Source organism: Eucyclogobius newberryi, unplaced genomic scaffold (assembly GCF_026437365.1).
Source record: "Eucyclogobius newberryi isolate DKJ021-1_F unplaced genomic scaffold, fEucNew1.0.hap1 SCAF_19, whole genome shotgun sequence".
NCBI classification, from domain to species: Eukaryota; Metazoa; Chordata; class Actinopteri; order Gobiiformes; family Gobiidae; genus Eucyclogobius; species Eucyclogobius newberryi.
The window spans coordinates 8,239,042-8,262,403 of record NW_027315823.1 but is presented as its reverse complement, the minus strand read 5'-3'; the positions used below and the strand labels follow the sequence as shown (position 1 = coordinate 8,262,403).

General features: G+C 42.8%; 1 protein-coding gene across 1 annotated transcript in view; it reads right to left on the bottom strand.

The window, feature by feature from the left end:
- Positions 1 to 4,729: 4,729 nt before the first annotated feature.
- The window catches only part of LOC140366282 (receptor-type tyrosine-protein phosphatase gamma-like), a 366,422-nt gene continuing 347,789 nt past the window's right edge, over positions 4,730 to 23,362 (bottom strand). The window contains 15 exon segments of the mRNA XM_072452947.1: positions 4,730 to 4,918; positions 5,167 to 5,302; positions 6,194 to 6,336; positions 7,153 to 7,299; positions 9,225 to 9,353; positions 10,027 to 10,103; positions 10,551 to 10,644; positions 11,301 to 11,447; positions 14,067 to 14,202; positions 14,699 to 14,874; positions 15,432 to 15,566; positions 15,769 to 15,903; positions 16,659 to 16,741; positions 16,815 to 16,911; positions 19,194 to 19,285. Coding sequence (XP_072309048.1) covers positions 4,730 to 4,918; positions 5,167 to 5,302; positions 6,194 to 6,336; positions 7,153 to 7,299; positions 9,225 to 9,353; positions 10,027 to 10,103; positions 10,551 to 10,644; positions 11,301 to 11,447; positions 14,067 to 14,202; positions 14,699 to 14,874; positions 15,432 to 15,566; positions 15,769 to 15,903; positions 16,659 to 16,741; positions 16,815 to 16,911; positions 19,194 to 19,285 — 1,916 coding nt within the window.

Genomic DNA, 23,362 nt, shown 5'->3' with positions numbered 1-23,362 from the left:
TCGTGACGTTCTCCATCGTGCCTCTGATCTGGACATGGTCGTGACGTTCTCCATCGTGGCTCTGATCTGGACCTGGTCGTGGCGTTCTCCATCGTGCCTCTGATCTGGACCTGGTCGTGGTGTTCTCCATCGTGGCTCTGATCTGGACCTGGTCGTGACGTTCTCCATCGTGCCTCTGATCTGGACCTGGTCGTGGTGTTCTCCATCGTGGCTCTGATCTGGACCTGGTCGTGGTGTTCTCCATCGTGGCTCTGATCTGGACCTGGTCGTGGTGTTCTCCATTGTGCCTCTGATCTGGACCTGGTCGTGGTGTTCTCCATCGTGGCTCTGATCTGGACCTGGTCGTGGTGTTCTCCATTGTGCCTCTGATCTGGACCTGGTCGTGACGTTCTCCATCGTGGCTCTGATCTGGACCTGGTCGTGGCGTTCTCCATTGTGCCTCTGATCTGGACCTGGTCGTGGTGTTCTCCATCGTGGCTCTGATCTGGACCTGGTCGTGGCGTTCTCCATTGTGCCTCTGATCTGGACCTGGTTGTGGCGTTCTCCATCGTGGCTCTGATCTGGACCTGGTCGTGGTGTTCTCCATCGTGGCTCTGATCTGGACCTGGTCGTGGCGTTCTCCATCGTGGCTCTGATCTGGACCTGGTCGTGGCGTTCTCCATCGTGGCTCTGATCTGGACCTGGTCGTGGCGTTCTCCATCGTGGCTCTGATCTGGACCTGGTTGTGGCGTTCTCCATCGTGGCTCTGATCTGGACCTGGTTGTGGCGTTCTCCATCGTGCCTCTGATCTGGACCTGGTCGTGACGTTCTCCATCGTGGCTCTGATCTGGACCTTGTCGTGGCGTTCTCCATCGTGGCTCTGATCTGGACCTTGTTGTCGCGTTCTCCATCGTGGCTCTGATCTGGACCTGGTTGTGGCGTTCTCCATCGTGGCTCTGATCTGGACCTGGTCGTGGCGTTCTCCATCGTGGCTCTGATCTGGACCTTGTCGTGGCGTTCTCCATCGTGGCTCTGATCTGGACCTGGTTGTGGCGTTCTCCATCGTGCCTCTGATCTGGACCTTGTCGTGGCGTTCTCCATCGTGGCTCTGATCTGGACCTGGTCGTGGCGTTCTCCATCGTGTCTCTGATCTGGACCTTGTCGTGGCGTTCTCCATCGTGGCTCTGATCTGGACCTGGTCGTGGCGTTCTCCATCGTGCCTCTGATTGTTATCGAGTCAATTTTAATAAGAAACATTAAAATCACTCAAATGCAAAGTGGTTCTGTGGCCATGGTAACGGTCGTTGTCTTATAATAATATATAAAATCCCACGCAATAATCTAATTACTCACATCATATTTTGCAGCTTAAATGTGATTTAAATGATCTTAACCCTTAGATTTTGGTGTCCTCCACACTTTTGACCTGTGGCTCTTGAATAATTTTGATTGTTTGATTATTTAGTTTATCTATAATTAGGCTAAAACATAGTTAATAATAATAGTTCACATGTGACAACAAATGAGCCAATGTAAAATGTGTTTTGCAATGTTACATTAGAATAAGCAATTTCTGAGACGTGTTCATAACTCAAGAATGATATTTCCCCTTCAAATCTTGTCTTTGTTTATTATTTTTACTGCCATTATCCCCAAATTCTTCATACACAACAATAATCATGACTTGAGGTGAATAACGTCTGAAAGTACTCTAGTACAAATACTGATGTGAACAGCCAACCAGAAGAGGCCAAATCCTTAAAGTCTTTGGTCATAAAAGACAAATAAATCCCAAAATCCAAACGCAGGAAATAGTCTGGGATGTTGACGACACATTTTCTCAATTTTTTCTGCCGAGAGGAATCACGTTTTGATTTCAAACGGGGGGAAAAAACACCCGACGCCATCGACCTGAGAGGTACAGAGTATTTTCAAAGGCAAGTCGACGTGTCGGGGGGGTCACAGTACTAGTACTTTTACATTAGGCTCGGCGTGGGCCTTAAACGCACCACGTACTCGAATCCAAAAGCGGGTTTGCGTGTTCACAAGGCCCTGAGGGCGACTTAACAACAAGCACAGATACAGGACAGACCAGCCCGCTCCCGTCGATACGGTTTGATTCCAATTACCGTATTTTCCGGACTATAAGTCAACACTTTTTTTTCATAGTTTTGGCCGGGGTGCGACTTATACTCCAGAGCGACTTATATGTGTATTTGTTATTTTCACACTGACAACCACATGAGGGCGCTCTAGGCTCTAATCAACTTATTCACCATGTTCTCTAATCTGTTATTATTTTAAATTGAATTTCAAGATGAAATGTCTGTTCTTGGTCTTGGATTTTATCAAATATATTTCCTCCAACAATGCGACTTATATGTTTTTTTTTTCTCAATTATGCATTTTTTATTGTAAATGGATATCGTGCCGTGATTTTAAACCTTACTCCTCGAGCAGGGATGGGACCATTGTACTTAAGCAGCACTCTAAGCAGCCTTGAGTTCACAAATAGATCATAATTTGGTCATAAAATAGGTAAAATATGCCACAAATAAAAGTAAAAAAGCAGAATGGAATAGTCTCAAGTCTTTCAACACTTGAGTCGATCTTATTACATTACATATGCTTCTTGTTTTGCCGTGAAGTGCGCAACGTTTATCCCCAAAATAAGAGCAAGAACACTTTCTTTGTGTTTGAGACGTCCCTTGGTTTCATTATCGTTACAAAATAAAGAATGTTGCAGTACGTCGTGGTATTTTCAGTCTCGTGTGTCGAACCGTGGGTATTTCACACCGTCCCATCTCTTTATTACTTCCGTCATATTCGGTTTCATAAGTGTTAAGATGCCACTCATGTTTGCCAAGGTTAAAAACAAAAGCAGATGATAAATATAGAGATGAAGTTCAAGTGTTTCCTGGGATACAATTTGGTGCATGTCTTTGTAAAGTACTGTGTATTTTTGGCTACTGAAAGTGTAATATGTAGTACACTTGCAGTACATTTACTCGGGTTTTGAAGGAATTGTACTTTTCAGAGTAGTTTTTCTGACACTTTATTTTTTTCTCTTGCCTTACTTTACTTAAAATATGGTTTACTCTTGACAAAAAGCCTCATGTTGACAATATTAAACGATTTGAACATTTCCTTCTGATGGGATTTGTTAGAAATGTCTGGAAAGTTTTGTCTGACAGAATGAACCATCTCAGAAATCTTAAATCAGATTTGAAATACGTTTTACGTCCAAACTTCGGGGTGGGCAATATAAAGAAAAAAATATACTTTTTTGGAATATCCCAGTCATTATATTCAGACGTTATTTCTTATTGTCCTGGTTTAGTCTGGCTTTAGTCCCAGTTTCTTCCCTGGTTTTGTCTTATTTTATTCATGCTTAGGAATTCAACAGAAATGTACTAAAACAAGTAATAGTTTACAATAATGTTTCTCTTACTTGAGTGAAAAGTTTGGCTCGACCCACATCTGGACAGTCATAAAAATCCTACATGTCCTTTGTAAATATGCAGACGAAAAATGGGTTCTTCCTGCCAAACAGTTGGGTTAAATTGAACTTAAATTGAATATTAAACTTGTAAATACAAATACATTTCACCAGTTCTGTCCTCTAAATGCACCACACCTGCCCGAGCTCTGACTCTGTGCTCGTCTGTCAGAACAGCCTTTTGTTTATGATGAATATAATATAATATAAAGTATCCCCAGAAAGAGTGTGGACGGCACAGCAGCAGAACAAAGAACATGTACAAAATCACAAGTTATTATGATAAGGATATATTTATATATGTATACATACAGTATCACCATATATTAAAAAGCATATTATGAACCATACAAACAAATAAGAATTTCACAGTAGCAGTTGTTACACCGCCTAAGATTCCTCGATGTGGATGCGGCTAAAGCCAGACACGTGTCAACAGAAGAACTGACAAAAGCGATGAGAAATGTAAAAATGTGATTCCTGTCTTAGAACAATGACATACATTCATTGGCCACTTGATTTGAGACAACGTACGAGCACTTAATTATGAACATGACAAATCCAGCCACGGAAGGCATGAGTAATGAGGCATAGTCGATCTGATCTAGAGTTTATGACTTTAAATGGATTATGAATGATTCGTTGCATCAAGGCAGTTTTGCCAATCACATGCTTGCATTAAAGATGGATGAGGTTCCTTAGCATGAGTGGGGTGCACTATGTGGGTGGAGGGGTAATGATCCCACGAGGGAAGCGCCCCCGTGTGGCTGGGAATGTGACCCTGCACGACGAGGGCTTATTTTGGTGTTCTTATGCATAAAAGGCATTGAGTTCCTGTGTTAGGAGCAGAGATGAGTGATAATAAACACGTGTCTCTAATAAAATGGCCAGGGAGTGTGTGAGAGCTGTGGAGACGCGAGGCAACACTGTTTTCTACCAGCAGATGGCAGGATGAGCGAGGGTGTCCAGAAGCAGAATTAAAGTCCAAGGCCGTGGAATGTTGAGAGGAGCTGGAGTGAACGAGATCCAAGAGACTGTAGTAGAGGCAGTAACACTGACATTTGAGTGCGAACAAGAACCGACACAAAAGTGTTTCTCGTTGCCTACTGTCATTGAACTGAGAAGCGCAGGAGCAGACTCTTCAGTACGAGAACTTTTAGACATAAAATGGCGAAAAAAAATAAATATCAAAAACTTTTCAGTGTAAAAAGGTAATCAGGTTATTTTAACCAAGAGTCTGGCAAAAAGGCCTCAAAAAGTCTTGTCCACAATAGTCCAGGGGGAGTTCCTCCTGTGTGGGACCCTGTGTCGCAGCAGAGCCTACACATTCTCTGACGCCTTGTCCGTGATGGACTGTGTCCCCCTAATGTCTGTGGGCTTCACCCTGTCCTGACTGGAGACCAGGCTGAGCAGAGCTCTGTACAGGAACTCATACTGCTCCTGCAAAACAACAGACCGTCCAGAGGTGAGGAAACAAATATGAGACAGGTTAAAGTTAAAAATGCACAACTCTGTCTCTGGTAAATAAACCGTTTCATTAAAATGTGACCATAACTTTGTAAAGTATGTTGTAGAATAACAAATCAACACATTTGCACATATAAAGAAACTTATTCTTAAGTTGTAACTGGCCTGTCAAAAAAACTAAAGAAAACTAGAGGAAATGGTTGTAAAGGTGATGCACTCACAACGTCAGTGAAGACTCCAGGCCTCATGAGGTTGATCATTTTGGCCACTTGATAAACGTCTACGATGCCTTCACACTCCAGCTGCTGAGACAGAGTGGTGAGAGCGCACAGCAGCCCGGCACCCAGAGCACCCAACCTGCACAGAGGGGACACAAAGTACAGAGCTCAGGTATGTTTGTGCTGAAGTCCGTTTGAGGATTCAACGATCCAAGACAGATAGTTAAAAGTTAGTTAAAAAGTTCACAAGTACTTTGAATTGTCTTTTACTACTTTTATTCCAAATTAGAATGGAACCGTGTCATTATAAAACATGAATAAACTGAGTCAGACACATGTATATGCATGAATATGGAGACAGTATCACATATGCGTCATGAGAATATGTGCTTGACAGCCGTGGACATAAAAGCTCCTGAGGTCACCTTCAATGGAATACTCTGCTGTCATTAGCATTCTGTCAGGAGCAGAGCTCAAACCACAGCTAACAACCCATGCCTGGCTGAGTAATGAGCACATATACAATTAGGGCAGGAATCTAACTGACACTCTCTGAGGGGCTGTAGCTGCCTGCACCATGGCAACCAGTAGAAGAGATCAATTAGTCACTTTCCTTCTAGAGGATGCGACAAGCAATCTCCATTATTCCAATGAATAAACATGAGGGGATTCTGAATTAGAGTGTCATTCAGCAGTGCTAATGTCTGTCAATACTAAAGACACTTTGATTAGGTGTAATTGCACAGTTTCTGGGGTGAGCACCTGAGGGAGGGGGGCACGGACACGTGTTGCACTGAAGAATCAAGTATATACTCGTGTACAGGTGAAGTGAGCACTCAAGGCATATGAGGCTCATAAAGAGGCTACAGCAGTCACCAGCCAATACAGTTTACTCTAGAAGAATATTCTAATTTCTACATGATCATAATCATTTTCACCGTAAGCTGAATGTTTGGCACAAAGCAAAGACTAAGAACTCCTGTAAGTCTGTGCTTTTGAGCGTGTGATGCAGAGGGTGTGAGGCACATACTCGTCGTGGACGATGGTGGGTCCGTCTCTGTTGGCTGACTCTTCTTTTATCACGTTGATCAGTTCAAAGGTGCAGCTGAGCGGGGCATCCGGGTTAGGCCACTTGGGGCACTGAAAATGTCGCACTTCTAAGACATAGTCATCCTGGTGGTGGACACAGATCAGATCAAAGTGAAACATGGTACGAGTCATGCAGCTAACACATGTTCACACATCATCTAGTTCCACTTTTACTGCTCCTCTTTATTAGGACCAAACTAATGTTAAGTATGTAGTTCATTCATTAATAAACGTGTTAATGATCAATACCTTTTTATTTATTTAAAAGGACCATGTTCTGCAGGTAATTATAACCACGAACTAACAATTCCCATTATTATTGTAAGATGCGTGTTAAAACTATTAAGAGAAAATGCATCCATTATCAGTATGTGACGAGGCCCTTAGTATGACTTTGGCCCTCAGCATGTGACTTTGGCCTTCAGCATGTGACTTTGGCCCCTCAGTATGTGACTTTGGCCCTCAGCATGTGACTTTGGCCCCTCAGCATGTGACTTTGGCCCCTCAGCATGTGACTTTGGCCCCTCAGCATGTGACTTTGGCCCCTCAGCATGTGACTTTGGCCCTCAGCATGTGACTTTGGCCCTCAGCATGTGACTTTGGTCCTCAGTATGTGACTTTGGCCCCTCAGCATGTGACTTTGGCCCCTCAGCATGTGACTTTGGCCCCTCAGCATGTGACTTTGGCCCCTCAGCATGTGACTTTGGCCCCTCAGCATGTGACTTTGGCCCCTCAGCATGTGACTTTGGCCCCTCAGCATGTGATTTGGCCCCTCAGCATGTGACTTTGGCCCCTCAGTATGTGACTTTGGCCCCTCAGTATGTGACTTTGGCCCCTCAGCATGTGACTTTAGCCCCTCAGTATGTGACTTTGGCCCTCAGCATGTGACATGTGCCGTACCTGTGTGGCCTCCAGGATGAAGTGGTGGATGTTGAGCTGCTCCTCGTTGGACAGACAGAGCTGCTCGTCACTGATCTGAGTGACAGTGAACGCCTCACAGTTGATGGACTCGTCTCGACGGGGCCAGTACACAAACTCATCCTCGGCCTGCAAACAACAGTCACTGTCACGGCCGTAGGACTATTCCACCAGGCCGTAGGACTACCCCACCACGCGGTCGTAGGACCCCACCACGCGGTCGTAGGACTACGCCACGCGGTCGTAGGACTACCCCACGCGGTCGTAGGACTACTCCACGCGGTCGTAGGACTACTCCACGCAACAGCTCCATTGTCTTTAGTTAAGACTTTTTTTTAATGCTATTTACGTTGCAAGAGAGGATGAGGACAAATGTTTTATATTCAGTGTTTCAGCTTCTCAAAGCAAAACTGACCATTATTCATTCACGTGTTGAAGGTGAGAGATGTGTCAAACAATGGATAATATCGCAATTGTTGTTTTGCGGATACAAAAACCCCCCCCATCTAGAACAGGAAGAATAATCTATAATCTGGTATAATTTACACAGCAACACATTAATATGCACAGTCCCTATACAAACATAAATACATTGAAATTACAACTATAAATAAAGGAGAAAAGACACAGAAATGTCTAGTGTCATCTCCCAAACAAGGGTGTGGAGTGATATTTCTGCACAATTTTATGGTCCATTCATGTGCAGTACATTTACACACATTTGAGCACGTTCCTAATGCATTGTAAGAATATTGTCTGAATATCGTTAGTCATTTTGTCAATAACCACTAGTTTGAGGAGCACTCGCACATAAACTGTGTTCTGTTCGGTTACATTATCCATTTATATTTTATGCATGTATTTCTACAGTGTAAATGTATTTGATTTATTTATTAGATTTGTGTGGCCCGTAGGCTTTATTAGACAGGAGGACAGGGTGAAATGGGAATGAGAGAGAGGGAGGACATGCAGTAAATCTTAACTTATCTCACCGGGCAGCACAGTGTAAATATTTACTCGTGTACATTTGTATTTGGACTGTTGCTGAGGTGCTCCCTCTGCTGGTGATTGGTTGTTGGTGTTTGTTTCTTTCATAGCTGTATTTAAGATAAGATAAGATATTCCTTTATTGTCCCACATGGGGAAATTTCATTGGTGCAACGCAGGTAGATACAGAGGTAGATCCAGAAGAACAGATCACTTATAGGAAGTCTGAAAAACACTTTCAGTAGAAGATCTGACCCTCTGCCCCGGGGCCACAGGTGAAGATGAGCTGAAGCCATTGCTGGTACGTGCAATATATTCATACTCGCAAGCAATTAAGGCCATATTCATGTGCATATAACTGATGTAAATAAGAGTGTTTACTTACCATTAGTATTAGTATCATTTAGTCTTATGCTCGCTATTTTTACTTTACTTTATTATTTACTTTTTTATTATTATTTTATTTTATTTTTTTATCTTTTTTATTTTCTCTCTTTATGTTCTTTCTTTAATTTCTTTAATTTCTTTTTATTTCTTTTATTTCTTTTATTTCTTTTGTTCATTTTATTTATTTTATTTATTTTATTTATTTTTTCCCCTCCATTCCCTATTAAGATATGAGAGGAGTTTTGTTAATAAGAGTTTTTTGTTTTGTTTATAAGAGTTCTTCTATTAAGAGTGTTTTTTTTCAAACTTCCTATAAGTTATCTGTCCTTTTCTCTGTATTTACTTAATTATAACACCGACATTTCCCCATGTGTGGACAATAAAGGAATATCTTATCTTATGTCCTTGTCAAATCAATACATAATGAAGCAGCTAATTACAAAGAGGGTTTAACCAGTGCGTGGGAAAGTTGCTCATATACTAACCTCTTTATACATCAATATACTATTAATATTATAATTTGGAAGGGAAATTCTTTGCATTTGGAATTTAATCGTTAAAACTAGACAAATGATTCGTTTTGCTGTGGCGTGACATAACGTCTGTGTCCAGTGCACATTATAATACGAGAGTGCGTCAGTGTGTTGAGTGAAGTCTGGGCGTGTCCGCGGGGGGCTTACCACGCCGTCCTCTGCAGGAAGCATAACAATAATTTGTGCATTATGGTCCCAGATCATTCTCCAGAAGTCTTTAGTGGTGTGTGGGAGGGGATGCTGGGTAACGATGAACTCATTACTGCGGTAGTAACCCTGCAAAAACAACACACAACAGAGGTCAGCAGAGGTCACTGAGGGTCAGCAAAAACTACACAAACACAATGTGGTGAATGCTGTACCACTTTATGATACTTTAATTACACTTGATTCATAACAAACAGTTTATAATGAATAATTCGGGCTTGGTAACGACTTAGTTTATACCTTAACATGGGAGATTCAATGTTACTGTTAAGATTATTGTGATGTTTAATCGTGTTTACACAATTCCACACACACAGATATTGAACTTAAACTTTCTGAATAAAAAAGTAGCCTGAAACAGAAACAAAAGTACTTTATATATAGTTTGCTTAGGTGGAGTACCGTATTTTCAGGACTATAGACCTTTTTTCATAGTTTTGGTCGACTTATACATGTTTTTATACATGTTTTTTCTTCTTTTTGGCTGGTGCGACTTATACTCTGGAAAATACGATATACTGAACTGAAATTACTATTATTTTCAGTTCTTGAAATTCTATTTGTGACCTTGATTATTGATTTACAGAATAATCTTGACCTCCCTAACCCTAAACCCCCAGTCTAAATCATGCTTAATAAACTACTTGTTCATGCTTTATTCAGGCTAATGAAGGCGTACTGATCATAAAGCGCTACAGACGACTCTCTTTCTTTCCTTTTGAGGTGCAGAGTCAACACTAACCATAATGTAAGAGGCGTTGATGTAATCCGTGTCTTTCAACCCGGGCAAAGGTGCAAGTCCGACCCTGGCTCGCTCCGCTGTGCACGAACACACACAAAAACACACACACAAACACACTCACGTTAGCCATTAGCCTCCTCCGTTCATGCTACGTCAGAGGCACTGGCATCACGCGCCAGACGACCGGGCGCGCAGTTCCGAGAAGCGCGGGCCCCTCGGCAGATTATGCAACAGCGGCAGATAAGAGCGAGCTGCCCAATAGTCTGAGTGGCAGTTTGCGACAGTTCTCATAAGTGCTCCTCTTACGACGGGCGAATTAGAGAAAACAATAGACCGGACTGCTGAATCAAGAATTTCACGTTTTGTGCCAACACAGTCAGTATTAGAGCTGATAACAATGCGGCGAGCAGTGGTGAAGAGCCAAAAAATATCATTACTCACATGAAAAAAAGGAAGAAAATGTCAAATAATAGCAATATGCAGTTGTATTGTCACAGTATTTGAAGTACATTGAAATGGCTTACTGGGAACTAAGGAGGACTTCCGATTCTTCTCTTTGTTGCACTCTTTCTGAGAAGTCAAGAAGTCTGTGGACCTGACGTTGCATTGTGTTATGAGCTGGAGGGGTTCAAAAAGAAACAGAACAAGAGGGTTAGCTACAAGGGCTGAACAAGACATTTAGGTCATACTATCTCAGAGTTTGCAAAGGCATCAATAGTTTACGACTTAAACGAATAACCCATCGACAAACTGGGTCTTCATTTGTCCGTCAAAGAGCAATAACGTTACTATTTGAACACACGAAGGGCTACCTGGTTGATCCTGCCAGTAGCATATGCTTGTCTCAAAGATTAAGCCATGCAAGTCTAAGTACACACGGCCGGTACAGTGAAACTGCGAATGGCTCATTACGATAAAGCGTGTGATGTTACACGCTGTTGTATTCTACCTCGATTTTTAGAAGGAGCTGACCTGAAGTAAGCCTGCGATACACAGACAAATAAACCAATCTGTCTCTTTACATTCCTTTGATGTTTTATCATCCGGACACGTTTGTCTGTTGAAAGTAGCAGAAAAGAGCCAGAACACTGAGAAACAAGCTCTGGTAATTGAGTTAATCCAAACTGCACCCTGACACCAAGTTCTAATCCTCCATAACAGAGCCATTGTTCATAATAAAGCACTCGCAGCGATGGCTTGAAGTATTAATCTGGTGCTCGTCTCATTCTGGAGCGGCACTGGTTTGTTTGGCGGGACAGTGGGCGGTTCCTCACTTTGAACTGAGTGTCTAGTCTGCTGCAGCCGCTGTGGTCGGCTCTGGTCACGGTCTTCAGGAAACTGTGGAGGTGGTCCCCAGGAACCTCCGTGTCTTTCCCCAAAATGGCTTCCATCAAGGCATCGTGGATGAAGATGTACTGCTCCTGAGGAACACATCAAGAGACAACGTCAGAAACGGGACCAAACGCTGAACTAAAACAGGACCAAAACCTGAACTAAAACAGGACTAGAATAAGACCAAAGCCTGAACTAAAACAGGACCAAACCCTGAACTAAAACAGGACCAAACCCTGAACTAAAACAGGACCAAACCCTGAACCAAAACAGGACCAAACCCTGAACTAAAACAGGACCAAACCCTGAACTAAAACAGGACCAAACCCTGAACCAAAACAGGACCAAACCCTGAACCAAAACAGAACCAAACCCTGAACCAAAACAGGACCAAACCCTGAACTAAAACAGGACTAGAATAAGACCAAACCCTGAACTAAAACAGGACTAGAATAAGACCAAAGCCTGAACTAAAACAGGACCAAACCCTGAACTAAAACAGGACCAAACCCTGAACTAAAACAGGACCAAACCCTGAACTAAAACAGGACCAAACCCTGAACTAAAACAGGACCAAACCCTGAACCAAAACAGGACCAAACCCTGAACCAAAACAGGACCAAAACCTGAACTAAAACAGGACCAAAACAGGACCAAACCCTGAACCAAAACAGGACCAAACCCTGAACTAAAACAGGACCAAAACCTGAACTAAAACAGGACCAAACCCTGAACTAAAACAGGACCAAACCCTGAACCAAAACAGGACCAAACCCTGAACTAAAACAGGACTAGAATAAGACCAAAGCCTGAACTAAAACAGGACCAAACCCTGAACCAAAACAGGACCAAACCCTGAACCAAAACAGGACCAAACCCTGAACTAAAACAGGACCAAACCCTGAACCAAAACAGGACCAAACCCTGAACTAAAACAGGACCAAACCCTGAACCAAAACAGGACCAAACCCTGAACCAAAACAGGACCAAACCCTGAACTAAAACAGGACTAGAATAAGACCAAAGCCTGAACTAAAACAGGACCAAACCCTGAACTAAAACAGGACCAAACCCTGAACTAAAACAGGACCAAACCCTGAACCAAAACAGGACCAAACCCTGAACTAAAACAGGACCAAACCCTGAACCAAAACAGGACCAAACCCTGAACCAAAACAGGACCAAACCCTGAACTAAAACAGGACCAAACCCTGAACTAAAACAGGACCAAACCCTGAACTAAAACAGGACCAAACGCTGAACTAAAACAGGACCAAACCCTGAACCAAAACAGGACTAGAATAAGACCAAACCCTGAACTAAAACAGGACTAGAATAAGACCAAAACCTGAACTAAAACAGGACCAAACCCTGAGCTAAAACAGGACTAGAATAAGACCAAAACCTGAACTAAAACAGGACTAGAATAAGACCAAAACCTGAACTAAAACAGGACCAAACCCTGAACTAAAACAGGACTAAAATAAGACCAAAACCTGAACTAAAACAGGACTAGAATAAGACCAAAACCTGAACTAAAACAGGACTAGAATAAGACCAAAACCTGAACTAAAACAGGACCAAACCCTGAACTAAAACAGGACTAGAATAAGACCAAAACCTGAACTAAAACAGGACTAGAATAAGACCAAAACCTGAAATAAAACAGGACTAGAATAAGACCAAAACAGGACCAAACCCTGAACTAAAACAGGACTAGAATAAGACCAAAACCTGAACTAAAACAGGACTAGAATAGGACCAAAACCTGAACTAAACAGGACTAGAATAGGACCAAACCCTGAACTAAAAACAGGACTAGAATAGGACCAAACCCTGAACTAAAACAGGACTAAAATGAGACCAAACATTAAACTAAAACAGGACTAGAATAAGACCAAACCAACTCTAGATTAGGGCTCAAACTGGGCCTAAACCAGTGTGAACGCACGGTTAATTAAGAAAGACAGTTGAAAAAAGCCATGATCCAAAGCAAAATTGACTTGAATAAATATGTCAAATTGGACGAAACTCAACTTTTTAAACTTAAATGAAAACAAAAGTCATTCTGTTTGGTGAGTCAGGACAGTCTACTGCGGGAAAATAGTCCCCCTGGTCTGCTGTCAACCCTTTGTAAGAAAACTGTGTAATTATTGACAGTTCTCTCAAATTTGAGAAACAAATTAGTGCAATGGTAAAAACTAGATCTTTTCAGCTCAAAGTTCGTGCTGAGGTTTAGCCCAATCTGCCGATTAACCAGTTTGAAAAAGTAGTCCACGTGTTTGTTGAATCGTGCTTGGACTGCTGTAACTCCCTGTGCTACGGCCTCGATTCCTCTTCAATAAACAGACTGTAACGAGTCCAAAACATTTTCAAATTCTATTGCTTGTATTTAAACATTCAAATAGCCCCAGCGAACATGTCAGAAATGCTGTCCTTTTATAAGACACTGGAGGTCGTGTGATCAGCTGATATTCGAGAGTCCAGAGGCGACATGGTATTTACAGTTTCAGGGCCGAAACTCCGGAGCCACCGTCACTGCACCACTGAATATGCACAGCAACTTTGGACACTCTGTATTTTAAACGTCGACCTTGACCGCCAACATCTCCGCTGCTGTTCAAATGAGCAGCCATGTTTGGAGACAAAAACTGCGTAAAACCCGTGCCACTTATGAGCGTACAAAAGACTGATGTCACGATGCTCACCTCGGTCTGAACTAGGTAGTTTCTCTGCGTGCGTATGTGCTTGAGGAAGCCGCACACGTTGACTGTGCTCTTGTGTCTGATCTGCTGCAGCATGCTGTCGATGGTGATGTACGTCCCGGTGCGGCCCACTCCGGCGCTGCGGAAAGACACACACGAACACGCTCAACAACAAATCTCCAACTATACATGCATTCGCACACCCGGGAACTTGTGCAGCGGTAATCGAGGCGGCCATTTTGAAAGGGGCACAACAGCACGTCTACTACATACGAAATCCAGGAAATGTGAGGCCAAAATGCCAACAACCTGCTTTAATCTGTTAGGACAGCGCTCTGTTGACTGACCAAGAAATGATAGCTTTGTCGTGTACCTTAGTTTGCCGTTATCGTCTAAAGAATCAAAGTATTTGTAGGTCATTATGCCGTAGAACAGGATGCAGTCGTGTTGGTTTTTATATATTGCGTGCCCCTTTTAAAATGGCCGCTATGGGGACGTCCCGGCTGTATGACGTCACCGCGAACGCATGTATTAGAACAAGGGATTCGCATTATCATCACGTCCTTCAAACGTTTCCCCCAAAAGGGTTTAGGTCTGAACGTAATGGGAAGGGTGAGAATCGGGCGTGTTTGTACCTGCAGTGGACCACCATGGGGCCCATGTCCGGCGTCTGGGCGGCGGACGACCGGTGGACGAACGTGAGCACGGGGAGGGTGTACTCGGGCACCCCCATGTCGGGCCACTGGGTGTAGTGATACTGCAGCACCGTCCGCTCGCTGTGTCCGCGGCCTTTGGAGGCTCCTCGCGTTCCCTGCAGAAACGTTACTGTCCCGTCAGTACACGCAGCTGATCATACGTTTAGACATGTGCAAAAAGCTCAGCGTGCACAGTGAAACAACCACGTAAACTAACCAATGGGCATAAATACAATACAAAATACAAAATGCACCTTGAAACATTTGATTACCGTATTTTCTGGACTATAAGTTGCACCTTTTTTTCATAGTTTTGGCCAGGGGTGCGACTTATACTTTTTACTCCGGAGCGACTTTTATGTGATTATCTTAAAAATCAGGGCTTTTCCTAGAAGTAGTATCAAAATTGAGTCTGAAAATGTTGTATTGTGAAAACACTAGTGAAGAGAACTGATCCCAAATCACTTAAAAAGACATTAAATAGCTGTAACAAATGTTTTATTATATAAGATTTGACAAAAGAACTAAGACGTCCCAAAAAAAAAGCCCGACAAGAACATTTCAAGAACATAATCAGACCTGAAATGATTCTGAGACGTAAAGACGCACAGAATGACACCGTTTTACAAATGGAACCGTGACATCGGGCTTCGTGCCTCCATCTCCACCTCACCTTCTTGACCCGGGTGTGGCGCAGCGTGAAGGAGCGGACGGTGTAGCAGGCGTAGACGCGGGTGCTCTTCAGAGTGACCGCGATGCCGCCGTACTCCTCGCCGTTCTCCGAGGGCCAGTACTGCCCGCATTTCCTCTGCGAGAAGCACAAAACAACCGCTATTCCTGCGCTTGGCGATAAACGCAAGCACCAAAAAAAACGATCACGATTTACGACGGAGCACGCAGATGGTAAATGATTTTGTGTTTGGGACTTGGGAAAGAAAAACCCACATTTCAAAAAATCAACGGCTCCTCGGACGGTGCTGACGAGTGCAGGTCTGTGCGAGTGCACTTACCCGGCCCTTCTCTACTAAGTTGGTGATCATCACGACGACGCCGGTGTTTTGCTCCCAAACCATTCTCCAGAAGTCTTTGTACGTGGACTTGAGAGGTCCCTGGGTGGCGATGTACGCGTGGTGTTTATTATAGCCCTGTGCGGCGGAGGGAAAAACACACATGCATAAAGAACAAGTGCAAGAAAAGCTGCAATAACAGCTATAATGCCGACAGTAGATTCAGTACGTTTGCGGATTTAGTGATTCAAGATGGGTGTGTTCATGTGTTCATAAGCTCTCTGAATAATCTGTGGATTGGGGAGTTTAAAAGGTACATTATCGGTTACGCTGCTTCTAATGGAGAACGTAATGGATCTGGTATTGATTCTCTATCTTCTGATACTTATCCATAATTCAATAAGCCATTTATAGAATATTTTTACTACAAACAAGCTCAGAACCTACAGAATTCAGAGTTTATTTTGGTGTTATGTTACTGAATTGGATGCACAAATTACATTATTGGCATGTTATTATGATAGTAGCAATGCTTAATCTTTTGATGACGTGTTGAAGCAGTTTTAACCTGGTATTGATCGATATCGGGGATCGACAGACACGACAGTATCGGTGTCAGGACTGAAAAGGCTGGATCATGCATTCCAATGGCTAATAGATACAGTATAATCATAGGAACTCAATAAATAAAATAAATGAAATGAATGAATAAATAAAATAAAATAAATAAATAAAATAAATTAATAGCGATACAGACATTTTAGAAGCAAAAATAAGTAGATAAGTAGAAATAATAAGAAATTTCATATCAAACCCTGTTATGTATTACACTTTAATAAATTAGTTCAGTAATAAATAGCTGCAGAAATAGAGTTTGATGGTGGCGCACTCACGTCCACATAGTTAGCGTTGATGTAGTCATTGTGTCTGGACTCTTTCCCGGCGAGCGGCTTCAGCTTCACTCTGGTGTGATCGTCTGAGGAACAGGCAAATCCAAGCGTTAAAATTCAGCCGCAGAGATGTGGTTTTAAGAGAGAAGAGGGACTCACAGGCCACTATGTTGATGTATCTGTTCTTGTGCTTGTTCTCCGCGTGGTTGGAGTGCTCCCATGTGGTGCCGGCGTCTGCGACACAGCGCTGGATCTCCTGCTCCACACAAGAAGTTACACCGTCAGTAATTACACACAGGAATCGACAGTTTGAGAGATGAGGAATGCGAACAGATAGAAGAGGAGTTTCACTGTGACAGGAGAACAGGAGACTTGATTGATAATTGCGATTGTCAGTCGGGAGACAAATATAATCAATTTGAAATCTAGTCCCCATTAAAGGGCCCCTGACAGGTTTTTACGATTTTGACATTTTACTTTATTTGCTGTATTTATACCTGCCGTGCTTATAAATCATAGTTTTACACCAATCGAGTAGCTATGTGTGGAGAAAAGATGATGAAGCTGTAGAAAAATGACACATTTTTCAAAGTTTATGCATAATTTAAACAAAGTAACAACTTATTTGACCCCAAAAAAAGTCAAATAAATAAATACGTTTTTTTTTTTTTACATTAGATGAGTTTTTGCTCAGTGTTTGCTGGGATAATTTCCTAGTGTGATGTCATCAATTACAAACAGGAAGTTAACTTAGTTAAAAAGTTAAAAAAAAAATGCTATTCTGGGATTAAAAAAAAATATAGCAAAATTCAAAATGTATTCATCTTAACTGCATTTTCATCCAATGAGTCGTCCGACCTGTAGGGGGCACTTTAACCTCTAGAAGAACATTTTGCACATACTGCTATCAAAAGTCTCTCTGACCTAAAGCAAGAAGAATCAGAAAATCCAATTAAAAGAAATAATTAGATTTCAATTCTGTGCCATAAATGTTATCGTATGACGGCATTTAACGGATCCATCTCCATGACAGACAGGCACGTGACACCAAGAGACCAGTATATTATGTTTAAAGAAATAAAATCATCTGCAACGCTCCAAAGGAAATGAATGAACAGCACAATTCTGATCAAAGTCCACATTTTAAATTTGAAAGAACTAAAACAAAAATCCCATGCAGCTCAGAACATGTTTGTTGAGGTCTAAAGTAGAGTTTCAGACATGATTAAAAACAACATTTATAGAGGAAATGCCCTAACCTGCACTTGAATACATGCAAGATAAATGGGTTTAATATGCTGTGGAACATTCCAGGCGAAGAAATAACACGTGAAGAAGAGCAGAGCAGCTTGTTTCACCTTTAAACTAATTCACTCTCACATTTTCTTCCATATTTAATCTTTTCTTCCCTCTTTGCTCGGCGCGTCTCCCTCGATCGCACGGGAACAAGCCCCACGTCTCGCCGGGCATGTTCATCTATGCCCGCGACCCCCTCGGGCCCCCGGTACAACATGTCAGGTACTAACAGTTGAATTGAGCTGTGGGCAAATTTAGACCCAATCAATTACACGGTTCGCCTGGCGGGCCCGGCGCCTCTCGTGAATATATCTCCGTGTAATAACTCTCGGTTCCGCTTACAGCCCCAAAAAATGCCCCGCGCTATTCCTGGGCGAGCGGTGTGCGAGCGTCTGTGGGTGTTCGGAGGCTGGGTCCCTGCCAGGCAAACAGCTGAGGGGTGCACACTCGGCCTCGGGCCCCTGGGAGAGGAGAGGGCGGGAGGAGGAGGGGGGGAGGAAAGGGGGGGATTTGACGATAGGCCACTTCCTCTAACGCTTAACACGCCGCGCTGCTGGTCGTGGCACTATTACAGACGGATTCAGCATGTGGTGTGTGGAGAGGGGCTATTTTTGGGGCGAGGGGAGGGGCCCGCACTGCACTCATGTTGTAAACACGATAGTGCAGGAAGAAGCCAGCTGGAGTAGGTTTGTCACGCGGCGAATGCCATTGAGACTTTTCAACGACATTTGATCTGACATTTGACGTAGAGTTCCAGCTGTAGAGATCGCAGTCGAACGCACGGGTGGGATAGGAGATCGACAAATCTAAAAAAAAAGTCGCCGGGGTGCGACTCCAGAGCGACTTGACTATGTGATAGTATTCGTTATTTTTACACTGACCACCACAAGAGGGCGCTCTAGGCTCTAAGCGACGCAGAAGAAGAATCTGCACTTCCTCTACCTCCAGAGTTTGTGGAGTTGTTTAGAAGTGACACAGAGGAAGAAGAATTCAATGGATTTAGTGATTTGGGGTAAAACTGATGCTTTGGTAAACTTGTTAGCATGTTCTTTATGCTATAGTTATCTGAAGAACTGTTAATATGTTACGTTAACATACCAGACACTTATAGCTCGTTTGTGTGTCATGTACCCAATGTGTGTTCAAGGGTGACACATACAGTATATATATATATATATTTATCCTCCAAGGATGTCGCTCTTGCTGCATCTGAATGTGGTGGTGCTTCTCAGCGAGTCTCACCTCAAACTCCTCAGAGGATCCGTGATGGTCACTGGAATGCAGCCGTGACACGTGTTTGATGAAGTCCTGCACGGAGAGGGCCCCAGTGTCATCTGCACAAGACAAACGGCAACACTCGATAAGAAGAGGAAGAGGAAGAGGAAGAGGAAGAAGAAGAAGAAGAAGAAGAGGAGGAAGAAGAAAAAGAGGAAGAAGAAAGAGGAAGAAGAGGAAGAAGAGGAAGAAGAAGAGGAAGAAGAGGAAGAAGAAGAATGAGAAAAAGAGGAAGAGGAAGAGAAGATCTCACTCCCCTTGTAATGTCTAAAGTGCGTTCAGCCAGTTACATCATCAAAGTCACTTCATTTTCAATTGTTTTTTTCTGCATTACATTTATACAAACTTACATTCGTCTTGATAAAAGTTCACAGCTGCTTTGAACATTATCTGTGCAGGTTTAAAATGTAACAAGATCAACGAGCTTGAAGATTTCTTACTCAAGTTTCAGGATTTTCACATTTGAATTGAACAAAAACAATAACTGAAAACCCATTTGAATTTAAACTTTAAAACCATTTTTAATCTAATTCTCCGCAGTTTTGTTTTGGTTTAAAGGGATTAAAGTTTTGCAGACAAAATATACATGTACTTTTGAATCCTCACCAACACTTTACTTTTCCTACAGTTTGCTTTAGTAACAGTCCATTCCAAAAAGCGTGTTGTCCGTAAATAAAGAGAATAACTGACCATTTAATTCGATTGCGCTGGTGTACGTGTAGTAATATGAGTGCACGGGAGTCAGAAGCTGCAGGTTAAAAAATCCACAAAGAGGATTATGGGATGTGTTCCGGCTCAGCTCCGGGTCTGATCTCATTCTATCAATTACCGCAGCTAACATATGTTCAAACACCAGCGCTGCCTTTCGCCCCCTCGTGAGCGGGACAGCAGCAGCAGCAGCAGCAGCAGCAGCAGCAGCAGCAGCAGCAGCAGACACGACCCCCCTGGACACGACCCCCCGTACGACCGCGGAGGTGGTGGGCATTCTGAGCCCTCGAGTGGGTTTTTAAACTGCTCAAACCTCAGCCGGACGTCACGGTGAGCGGGGGAGACGGGGGGGACGGGGAGGACTTGGAAGACGGGGGGGAAACGAGGGAGGACAGGGGAGACTTAGAAGACGGGGGAGAAACGGGGGAGGACAGGGGAGACGGGTGAGGACAGGGGAGACGGGGGAAACGGAGGATGGGGGAGAAACGGGGGAGAAACAGGGGAGACGGGGGAGAAACAGGGGAATCGGGGAAGGACAGGAGACGGGGGAGGACAGGAGAGACGGGGGAGAAACGGGGGCACACAGGGGAGACGGGGGAGAAACAGGGGAGGACAGAGGAGACGGGGGAGGACAGGAGAGACGGGGGGACGGGGGAGGACAGGAGAGACGGGGGGAGAAACGGGGGAGGACAGGGGAGACGGGGGAGGACAGGGGAGACGAGGGAGAAACAGGGGAGGACAGGGGAGACGGGGGAAACGGTGGAGACGGGGGAAACGGGGAGAGGGAGGAGCTGAAATCAAACCCGAGTGCGAGAGGCGAGAAGAGGGGCCGAGGCCTGCGGGGGTCCCACCGTCTTCTGTAACGGGTCAGGCCGTTACAGAAGACCTATTTGGTGGTCTTTTTTTAGCTGGCGTTTTCCCGCTCGGTAAAACACTTTGAATTACTTTGCGTTTGAATTGTGCTCTACGAATAAACTTGGCTTTTACATTTTCATGATTGTGTATTTGGTATGTTTGTTCCTTTACAAGTGCACTCAGTAGCCTCTCTGGTAAATGTTTTATTCCTGTCACAATAAAACATTTTGTGTGTAATTTAATAAAATATCACAATGAATGACAATATTGAAGACCCCTTTATTCCACTGATATTATAACTCTATAGCTGCAGTTAATAGGAAACTCAATGTATGTTGAGTTGATATTCATAATGCGTTATCAGTACATTTGACTAATGATTTGACCCAATACAGCTAAAATATTGTTATTGTACCACAAAACCTTTGCTGCTGCTGCAAAAATGCATATACGATAAATACTGACAGCTAAAATGATTGTTCATTATGTCATTTATTGAACGATAAATCAAACTGTAATTATTGTGACTGTCACATACGGCACATGGAGATGTTATGGACAAGTACGTGACATTATTACGTTTATCAATACAAACGCTTGCAATGAAATAAATGCAAGAGTAATAAATCTAAGTCTATAATAATGTGGAAAGACCAGGCAAAGCAGTTAATTCCATCACCGTTTTTGGCTTGTGGTGTGTGATACTTTCAAACTTTACTTTTACATATTATTTATTCTATATTTATATAATAGAAAAGCTATAGGGGAAATTCAGATACTAAACACATCATTAAACACTGGAATGGCACCGGGTTTGCCTTAATATTTAAACCTGCACCTGTGAAATAGTTTGTGTTTAAGTCAAACTTCATGGCTTTGGTAAAGGTGTAATTCAGATGCAAAGTGATACATGGAAGATGAGAGCTTTAGCACGGAAAAAGCGCCGACCTTTGACCCACAATGCGACCTTGCGGTGACCCTAGTTTGTACTGCGACGCAGGCTAAACCCAATAGCCCGGACTTAAGGTGGACGAGGTCAACAAATGTAATCCCACTTTCTGCTCCATTGACTTGTAAACACAGCGTCCAGAGCGAGGTTGTTCCACATTTGGAATAGGTCAAAGTTCAAGAGGCCACCAGAACAACCCGCTGCCGACAGTAAACGGAGCCTCTAAGAGCGCGACAAGTGGAGATATGTGAAGAAAAGTGCAAGATAAATGGAAAAATACAGAAAAGTCAGAAACGAGCGCGCCAGAAGTAACGCTGAAGTAACACTGAAGTAACGCTGAAGTACTAAAATACACTGATCCATCCGTAAAACAGGAGAAATACAGTATAGGCACATTCTCTGGAGGTTAACTCGACATTGTAAAGACGTTGTCATGTATCATTTTTCATCACATTGAAACTGTGTAAATTGGAGAGGTTTTGGCCATTGTTTACAGTATTATTGCTTATGAAAATACCTAAAAAATATGTCACATCTGTCGCTCACGTGCAACCAGGAAGTCAAATATAAACTTCAGGTAAGATTTATCACAATATCTTAAATATATTTATGTACTTACTGTATGTCATGTGTCAGAAAGACTAAGGTGGGAACCAAAGTTTAGTTCCGTGTTTCTGGACGGCCCTCTTTTACTGTTACTATTCAAGCTAACTATTCAGCAGCACCACATATTGTGTGCGTAATTACTATAAAAGTGAGTATTTGGTTGTGTTAATGTTTATCAATTGTATATGGTTGATGTTTATCCTTATCTTTGACAGTTAATGCACTGTATTCAGCTAAACTGCCGCGATCCTTTACTTATCGCTGTTTTCGCCGTCAACTAGCTTGTTCTAAAAATAGCTCCGTCATCGGCGCATATGTAGGTTACTAGTGTAACCCGAGTTCTATACCACATATACTGTGCAATGTAGAAATTTAGTAATGTGACTAATTCATGTTTACTGTCTTTCTGTTCCCAGACCACACACAGATATTACAAATTAAAGGACATTCTCAATTCAATCCAGTTTCCCCTGATTCTCTAACCGGAATCAATGGCCCATACTGTCCGCTCCAATCAGCGTTATTTCCCCTTGGCTAATGTGGATATTTCTACATCATGTGACTTGCCAAATAAGCAGTACACTCAAGTGGGTTTAAAGTATATTTATTATTATTTAAACTAAAATTAATAAAGTACTTCAGTGTACTTTTATATACCAAAAGTGGATCGATTTAGTTCGAAATGATGGTCTAATGTACCGTATTTTCCGGACTATAAGTTGCCCCTTTTTCCATAGTTTTGGCCGGGATGAAACTTATCCTTATATTTATACTCATATACTTATACTCCGAAGCGACTAATATGTGATAGTATTTGTTATTTTCACACTTGCAACCGCATGTCATACTCCAGTGCAACTTATATATGTTTTTTTCTTCAAAAAAGTTTGGCTGGTGCGACTTATACTTCGGAACATACGGTACTTATATTGGTGTACTTGTAGACTTGGGCATGTACACTGCTTGGAATGTGCTCGTTTTTGCTAAGTGAAAGTGCTAGAATCGAACCAAAACTGTC